Source organism: Galeopterus variegatus, unplaced genomic scaffold (genome assembly GCF_000696425.1).
Source record: "Galeopterus variegatus unplaced genomic scaffold, G_variegatus-3.0.2 Scaffold1026, whole genome shotgun sequence".
Classification (NCBI taxonomy): domain Eukaryota; kingdom Metazoa; phylum Chordata; class Mammalia; order Dermoptera; family Cynocephalidae; genus Galeopterus; species Galeopterus variegatus.
Genome location: NW_007727137.1, coordinates 262,811 through 271,403, shown reverse-complemented (window position 1 = coordinate 271,403; position 8,593 = coordinate 262,811). Strand labels below are relative to the sequence as shown.

Here is an 8,593-nt window from a genome sequence, read left to right as displayed (position 1 = left end):
CCCAGTCGCCCCGCCCACCGCCTCGGGCCCCGCCCCGCAGGCCCCCCCCCCTGCCCGGCTTCCCGCACCCGCCCGGCGGGACGGAGAGATGGAACATCCGACCGGGACCACTCATCCCTTCAAGGAAGTTAGGCTGGGCCCGGGCTCTTCCTGCCCTCGCCATCTGTCCCCTTTTGCAGTGAGACTCATTGGTTGCCCCGGGGATTAGGGAAGGAAGGCTTCCTGGAGGTGGTGGCTTTTATGCTATGACTTGAGGGAGGAGAGAGCTGGGCAGAGGAGAGAGGAGAATGGGGCGGAGAGGCTGGGAGGGCAGAGGCAGGAACGGGAGCCTCTCAAAGCGGGCTTCCTCCTGGCGGGGTTTTCGCAGGGTGGGCATCTCATTGCATTCTCCAAGAGCTGAGGACACCTGGGACAGCAGGGCCATGCTGCCTGGCTTGGCACTGGGCACGTAGTAGAAATATTCCTTGGCCTCCTCCCGCCGCCCTATTCAGTGATTTACTGAGCCGTGGCGGTCTTTCTCCTAAACGCCTCTCCATGTCCCCCCCCTCCCCCCCCCGCGGTCTGGATAGGAACCCCACCTGTTGAGTGCTGGCTCCACCTGCACCCAGCCGTATGGCCTCCTGCTAGAGTCCCTCCACGCCATTTCTCTGCAGACTTCCTTCCCAGCCACAGACAGTACTGCTCCTTATTGAGCCTCCGGGTCAGATCAGGTGGTCCAGGTCGTCGGTGCCCCTCTGCCTGCCTGCGTCTGGAGCATCCTTCCTTCTCCGTCACACCCAGGCCCTTGCCTCTGGCCAACTCCGTGAAGCTCTCTTGACCCCAGCCCTGTGCCCTTCACTTCCCCTGTTGCGGTAGTCCTGTTGGCTCCGAAGGACAGGGAATTCTTTTGTCCAGGATGAAGCCAAGTTGGCAGTGCTGGCCTGGGGGGCAGCTGGAGTCAGTTGAGAGACAGAGGGTGGGGACATTGGACCACTGCCCTTTTCTTTGATGTTGGCCTGCGGCAGGGGGACTGGTGGACGTGGGAGTACCTGATTGTGGCTGCACAGCCCCCAAGGGCTGAGGTTCTGGGGGCAGCAGGTGGGTGCAGGGTGGGCCAGGCAGTTGCCCACCGCAGTGCTCTGTCTTCTGCTTCCTGTGAAGTGCCACAGGACAGCTCGTGCAGCCTTGTGGGCAGCCCACCGGTGCATTTCCACTGACGGGCGCGGGTCACCACAGCTGAGCTGGTGCTCGCGGCAGGCTATGGTGGACAGCTGGGGGGCTGGGGCAGCATTCCCTCAGGGTCCGAGGGACATAGGCTGGGCAGTGTATGCCACCAAGGGGCATCTGCAGCCCTTGGTTATTTGCCACATCCTGCTGGGAAGGCCTGGTGGACAGACAGACAGCCCAAAGGCAGGGGACCCTGTGGCTCTGAGGGGATGGGGCCATGTTTACACCCCAGATCGGTGCCTCCTTCCCAGGGCCTCAGAGGGCCTCTCTGAATTTTCTACTACACCTCACCCTGGCTGGACCTAAGGGTCTGATAAAGTTTTTGGTCTTGAGCTGAGAGGGTCCCTGAGACCACCATGGGATGACACTGAGACAGTTGACACAGGGGGCGGGGGTGGACAGCAGGCTCATGGCAGACTACAGGGAGGTGGGGGGGCAGGTCTTCCCTGAAGCCTGTTTTGGGTGGGTGGCTGGCCCCGGGGTGGCCGGATTTCAGGCAGGCCTGGACTTGCCTTGCGGAGGCGGTGCCTCAGTGGCCTCCTGGGCAGCCTGACCTGCTCAGGACATCAGCCATCCCCTCCCCTTGGAAACCCAGGCTGCCACTACCCCTCCCAGAACACCTCTGCCTCCAGAGCAAGCTCAGGCGGATATTGCTAACTCTCCTTAGACCTTCCTTGGAATGTCCTTCCCTGGAACGTCACCTCCTCCAGGAAGTCCTCACAGAGACTGTCCTTCAGTGTCCTCCCTCTTCTGCAACCCCAGATGCACTTTTTGTGTCTCTGGTGCTCGGGCCTACGTCCATTTCATGGTCTGGACAGATCCCACAGCAGGGGGCAAGCAACTGGCCAGGGCCTCAGGGCCTATTCGGACCAAGTGGCAAATGGGCCGAGCATGCTGGAGATGGTAGCCAACAGGGAAGGGCCCTAGGGCCCTCATCCAGCCCCCAGATGGGAGCCTGTCTTGCCCAGTGGTGTCCAGCTGTTGGGATTTTGGGCTCCTTCTACCAGCTGCCTCATACCCAGATCCCCACTGGCAATGGTCCTGTCTGCCCCAGCAGGCCCTGCTTCTTCCGTTCACTGAATGCTGCCCAGGGTCCTGGGAGCCTGCTGGGGCAGGGTGCTCAGGGTGGGGGAGTAGGAGGGTGGAGGGAAGGGGCAGAACAGCAGGGCTACGGGACGCGCGGGAGACAGCATGAGCCTGAAACAAGGCTGGGGATGGGGAGGGGGTCCCACTGTTGAGGCACCACATTGAATCACCACGTCCTGAGGTGTGATCTCTCACCTAGCTTGGGTGCCACCCTGCCCCAGCTTTTCCTGGTGCTGGCCCCTCCTGTCCTGTCTGCTTCTGTCAAGTGGCCCAAGGGAACTCCAGCAGTGGACACCTGACTTCTGCTCTGCCCACTTGGGATGCTCTGTGCCCTGCTGGTGAGGCATCATGTCCATGGTCCTTTCCACACTTGGTGACAGCATATACCTCCTTGCAGCCCCTCACACTCAGTCTGTGCCAGGTGGTGGTTCGTGCTGTGACTAGGATGCCTTTTCCTGCTCTTTGCCCTGGTTTTCTGCCTCACCCCTCTGGAGCATCGGGTCATCCTTGACCTTCCTGCCCAGGCCAGGCCACTTCCTCCACCCTGCCTGCTGCAGCTCCCGGCTCCCCATAGACCCCGGCCCTGAGCAGGTCTTCCTGGTTAGGATCTGGCTTCCTCCGCTCCCCAGAGCAGCTCTAGCCACGCTGGCAGCCCTCTGGCCCATTCTGACCACTGCCCTGCCTCTTTCAGAACGGTGTCCAGAAGTCGTGGGACTTCATGAAGACACATGACAGGTGAGAGACTGGCCTGGCTGCTGGGGAAGCCCCAGACTGATTCCCATGCAGACACCGGGGCCGGGGGAGATGGGGGCCCACCTTGCCCCATCTTGCTGCTCCTCTCATGGTCTTCTAATGTCCTCCTCTCAGCCCAGCCTTCGGTTTTCCTTTCATGGAGGCTGAGTCAGGTCCTGGCTCAGGCTGCCTGGACCATGGTGGCCAGCAGGTCCTCTTGGAGCAGGGAGAGGCCATCCTGATGCTCTTGTCTCCCCAGCATGTGGATACAGGCTGGATGGCGACGTGGCTCCAGGAGTGTGGCTGTTAGGCAGCTGTCCAGCAGGGGCCAAATGTCCTGTCAGTCACCCGGCCTCCACTGCTGCCACCCGTGACCTACACAGCTGCCCACATGTCCCTCCCTACCCCCCACCCCGTCCCGTCCTGCCAGCTGGAATATTGTATGTCTAAGTCCTGGCCTGACTGTGTGACTCTGGCCATCTCTGGCCCTGCCTGGGCCTCAGTCTCCCCATCTGAGCAAGGGGCCCAACTTTCTTGGGCTGTTGTGGGGGAGGTGGGATAGGCATGCTGGGAACAGGAAGAAGGGAGCCAGGGCCCCAGGGAGGTGAGGTGCGAGGGTTGCTACTGTGCTTAGCTCTGTTCCCTCACTCCCAACCCTTTGTAGCGTGGCCATTCTTATGTTCAACTCTTCTCAGAGGAGCCTGGTGTTGGTGAAGCAGTTTCGGCCAGGTGAGGCACGCTGGGGTGGGGTGTGGGGGTGGAGAGGGGGACTCTGTAGGGTTACCTTCAGGCCCCTGTGGTCCTGAGGGTCTGAATGCAGATGTGAGGAGGGGGCTCCAGGGAAACTGAGGCCTGGAGAGGGGTTCTGGTCCAGAGTGGGTCACATGGAGGTGGCCACCACATGGCTGTGACCATGGTCTGTCTTCCTCCACCCAGCTGTGTATGCGGGCGAGGTGGAGCGCCACTTCCCAGGGTCCCTGGTGGCCGTGGACCTGGATGGGCCCCAGGAGCTGCAGCCGGCACTGCCAGGCTCTGCGGGGGTGATGTTCGAGTTGTGCGCCGGCCTTGTGGACCAGCCCGGGCTCTCGCTGGAGGAGGTGGCATGCCAGGAGGCGTGGGAAGAGTGCGGCTACCGCTTGGTCCCCTCTGACCTGCGCCGGGTTGCTGAGTACAGGTGAGGCCCGGGGACAGGACAGATGCCTGGGAGGGAGTGAGCGCCCCATCCCCTGGGGGGTGCAAGCTCATGGACGGCTCCTTGTCTTTCAGCATGGGACTGGGGGAGGGTTGGATGGAACGCGCCTCAGATCTTAAGCCAGGCCGGAACCTGGGGCTCCGGGGCTCCTTCTGGAATATGCTCTGCCCCATGCCCCCACCCTGCAGCCCCCAGCCGCGTGGGGCCAGGCTCCGGGTGGCAGCTGCTGCTGACAGATGCCTCTACTTCCTGTGGGATTAAGCACCGGGCGCTGGGGGTGGGGGTGAGTCACAGCCCTGCTCTCAGACAGTGGCCCAGGAATGGGGGAAAGGCCCAGTCCTGGGCTGAGGAGGGCGGCTCCGGCTCTCTTGGGGAAGGGGAAGAAGCCAGAGCCTGGGTTTCAGGACCTCCCAACTCATGCCCCCCATGAGGCCCGCCGCTGGGGTTACCCTCCTAGGACAGGATGTTGGGGTGAAGCCTGTCTCCTGCCCCAGCTGAGGGTCTCACAGTGCACCCCCAACCCCCAATCCGAGCGCCAGCCTCTAGCAGCCTTCTGCAGAGGCAAGTGCCCACTCCCTCTGGGGGAAGGGCTCAGGGGTCTCTGCCACCCCTCAGCCCAGCACTTGAGGCACTCAGTATTGGGCCTGGAGCTCTCCTTCCTCAGCAGCCCCAAGGACCTCACCCAGGTTACCCCTGGCTGGGGGGTGGGCTCCATGTTAAAGGCGGGGTTTCCATGCTAAAGGGCCAAATGTGTTGGATGTGAAGGGCAGGTCTTGGTTTTCTGCAGGTGTTCTCCTGCAGTGTGGCTGGCAGTGCCTGCGGTACCCCAGCCTCCCAGCCTGTGGTACTGGAGGTGGGAGGATCCGAGGGGCCTGACCTTGCTTAGGGCTTTGGCTAGTGGGCCAGTGGGGCAGGCAAGGATGGAAGGCAGGTGGGAGGCACTGGGGACGGTTTGGGGTCCTCCTGGAGGAGGTGAGCCTCGGTGGAGTCCTGGCAGAAGGCCACATGCCAAAGGCCCACAGGCGAGTGGACAAGCAGCTCTGGCTGTGGTGGTTCCACAGGCAGGGCTCGGGGCTGTGGCCTGATTCTGAGGGTGCTGGAGAGCCAAGGAGGGTTCTGGAGAGTGAGCATCCTACTCAGATTTGCATTTTGGAGAGGAAGGTGTGACTGTGGGGAGGCAGGACCAGAGGTGGGGGTGCGTAGAGGTCAGGGCAGCCGTCCCTGTGGGCTTGATGGGGGGCTGGACAGACAGCGGAGCCCACCCAGCCTGTAGCAAGGCCTGTGGCTTCCTGTCTGTGGTGCCTGAAGTAAGCCAGTCCACTCACAGGTTGTCACAGGTGACAAGGGAGGCCAGGGGACTCGTATTGAGCACCCAACTCAAGACAGGATGGGATCGAGTAAGGTGAGAGCCTGCCCTGGGAGGGAGCGGCACCCAGCTTGGCCAGGCGTTTCCTTCTTGGACTGGGCCAAGGCCCAGTCTGTCTCCTTCACAAGCCAATGGAAGCTGGGGCTGGAAACCCCACAGACCCGCTGCTTCCATCAAAGGTGCAGGTGTGGCTGCTGGTAGAAACGGGCCATCAGGAAGGGGTCCATGGGAGATACGGGGCTGGAGGATGAAGAAGCACCTGGGGTGAGGTTGGTCTGGGTGGGCCCTGTGCCTTGGGGATGGGGAATGGAAGCCCCTAAATCTGCTCCCTGCCCCGTGTGTTAGGCACATCTCTGAGGGTTGCCTTCACCCTATAAGCCACTGGCTGGCCTTGGCTTATGCCAACCAACACCCCTCCTGGGGCGAACCAGGCCTCCCGTGCCCTGCACATTTCCCCAGACACCCATTGGTCCTCCCTTCTCCCCAAATGCATACCTGGTCCATCCCCTCCTATTCCAAAATGCAGCCAGGCCCCTCTGCCGCCCCATCCTCATGGCCAGCAGTCACCTCTGCCACCCATTGGTCCTCCCTTCTCCCCAAATGCATACCTGGTCCATCCCCTCCTATTCCAAAATGCAGCCAGGCCCCTCTGCCGCCCCATCCTCATGGCCAGCAGTCACCTCTGCCACCCATTGGTCCTCCCTTCTCCCCAAATGCATACCTGGTCCATCCCCTCCTATTCCAAAATGCAGCCAGGCCCCTCTGCCGCCCCATCCTCATGGCCAGCAGTCACCTCTGCCCACGCAGGTCTGGGCAACTGCCCTTGGCCTGTGTGCCTGTCCCCTCCTGGCTGCAAACAACCCTCCTCTCAACACTGCCCACTGAGTGAGGGGGCTCCCTCTCACCCCTTCACCTTGGAACCAATGGGCCTGGCCCTGGGAACCTCCCTGCCACCCCACTAGCCGCTGCTATGCCGTGAGCCCTGTTCCCAGGCCCGGGCCTCCTTGACACATGCTGTCTCCAGTCTGGAACTCGTGTCCTGTAGGTGCCTGGTGGGGTCCCTTACAGGCCTGCTGGGTTTGTACTTGGTTCCCAGCCAGCCTGGAGACGCTGGGTGCAGACTGGGGTCTGGCACGGGCCTCAGCAGCCTGGCAAAGGAGGGGACAGTGGGTTGGGTCCACCAAGGGTAGGAGGCCCTGGCTGGGGACCCAATAGGAGTGGAAGGCAGGGGCTGTCTGTGCTGCGGTGCAACGTGCCACAGACTTAGTGGCTTTAGGCAACACCTGTTGACAGCCTCACGGTTCCCGTGCGTTGAGAGTCTGTGTACGGGGGAGCTGTGCCCTCTGCTCAGGATCTCGCTAGGCTGCAGACAAGGTGTCAGCTGGATTCACGATCTCAGCTGGGGTGTGGGGTCCTCTTCACACGGTTGTGGCAGAATTCAGCTCCTTGTGGCTTGGACTGAGGGCCCCGTTTGCTTGCTGGCTGTTAGTAGAGGACTCTCAGCCCTTGCAGGCCTCTGCTGCATAGCCTCTCACCACATGGCTGATCGCTCTGCCTGCAGGGCCAGCGGGACAGTGTCTCTCTGACTTCCTCCATCTCTGCCCTGGAGAACCTCTCTTGAGAGCTCACCTGATTAGGTCAGGCCTACTCAGGATGCTCTCCCTTTTGACTGACTCAAGTCACACGATTAGGATCTTCAACCACGTCTGCAAAACCCTCCACCTCTGATATACAACATAGCCTTGTCACAGAATGAGGACCCCAGCATGTTCTCAGGTCTCCTCCACTTAAGGAAAGGGGTTACACAGGCATGTACACTGGTGGTGGCTGGGGGACCTTGGGTGGGACAGGGCATCCCAGAGTCCTGCCTACCGGAGGGCTGGAAGGAGTGCAGCAGAGAGGGTGGGGCAGGGGGCTGTGGAAGGGGCAGGGGTGGCTGGTGGGGCCACCACGGGTGGCTCAGCAGACCCTGTCTCAATCCGTAGGTCTGGAGTGGGACTGACCAGCTCCAGCCAGACCATGTTCTATGCGGAGGTGACGGATGCCCAGCGTAGCGGCCAGGGTGGGGGCCTGGCTGAGGAGGCTGAACTCATCGAGGTTGTGCACCTGCCCCTGGATGGCGCTCAGGCATTCGCAGACGACCCTGACATTCCCAAGACCCTCGGTGTTATCTTTGGTATCTTTTGGTTCCTCAGCCAGGTGGCCCCCCGCCTGGGTCTCCACTGAGTCTCCAGGTGGTCTGGACAGAGGCCAGTCTTGGCCACCTGCCCACCTGCCTTGCAGACCCAATAAATGTTTGCATAGCTCTAACCTCTGTCCCCTGGCTTCAGGATCTGTGGCCAGGGGCGGGCTTGGAGACGACTGGGAGTGGTGCAGGGTGGGGTCTTCCCCAGACAGGCCTCAGGGGATGGTAGGCTTTCCTCTGGCTGCAGGCATGCAGGTGGCTGCTAGGGAGAGCAGATGCTGGCAGAGGGATAAGGACAGGCTGGGGTGATACCGCAGGACGAGTGGCCAGAGGCAGGACGGGGCAAGGAGAGGTGAGATCTGGGGCTTGACCTGGCCGGATGCTCGGGGAGGGCAGTGTGACAGGCCAGGGGTTGGGCCCACTAGTCACTGGACCACAGAATGGGCTGTGTCCATGGGAGTGGTGGCTGAGCCAGCCCTTGGACGTCAAGAGGAGTGGACAGTGCTGCAGGCCACACATTTGGAGAGCATGCACTCCCTGCTCCTGGGGCAACTGAGGGGTTCCCCGCTCTGACTGGGGCTGTGCTCCCTCCCGGAGCGTGGAGCCAAAGCTGCCCGGGGTCTGGCTCTCAATAGTCCTTCCCTGCCCCCTGGGCCATGGGAGTCTGAGGGGTCCTCCCTCAGCTTGCAAAGCAGGCAGAAATGTCTGTAGGCTTGCCGCAACAGGAGGGGTGGGGGCTTGTGGTGGGGACACAGGGCCAGTAGTGTCCTTGATGTGGGTCCTGGCTCCAGGCACTCTGCAGAACTGCCTCAGCCTGGCCCAGGAC

At 62.0% G+C, this 8,593-nt stretch overlaps 1 protein-coding gene across 1 annotated transcript; it reads left to right on the top strand.

Moving 5' to 3' along the window:
* Window positions 1-2,097: 2,097 nt before the first annotated feature.
* On the top strand, window positions 2,098-7,892 carry NUDT14 (nudix (nucleoside diphosphate linked moiety X)-type motif 14). The gene is made up of 5 exons (XM_008574278.1): window positions 2,098-2,109; window positions 2,984-3,027; window positions 3,689-3,753; window positions 3,961-4,198; window positions 7,568-7,892. The coding sequence occupies exons 1-5, from the start codon at window positions 2,098-2,100 to the stop codon at window positions 7,806-7,808; spliced, it is 600 nt and encodes a 199-aa protein (XP_008572500.1). The 3' UTR covers window positions 7,809-7,892.
* The last annotated feature ends 701 nt before the right edge of the window (window positions 7,893-8,593 follow it).

Bases quoted from the DNA above. Each gene is read 5' to 3' on its own strand.
- NUDT14 (XM_008574278.1), top strand. The intron at 3,028-3,688 runs GTGAGAGACTGG...AACCCTTTGTAG, and splicing joins TTCATGAAGACACATGACAG to CGTGGCCATTCTTATGTTCA. The intron at 4,199-7,567 runs GTGAGGCCCGGG...CTCAATCCGTAG, and splicing joins CGCCGGGTTGCTGAGTACAG to GTCTGGAGTGGGACTGACCA.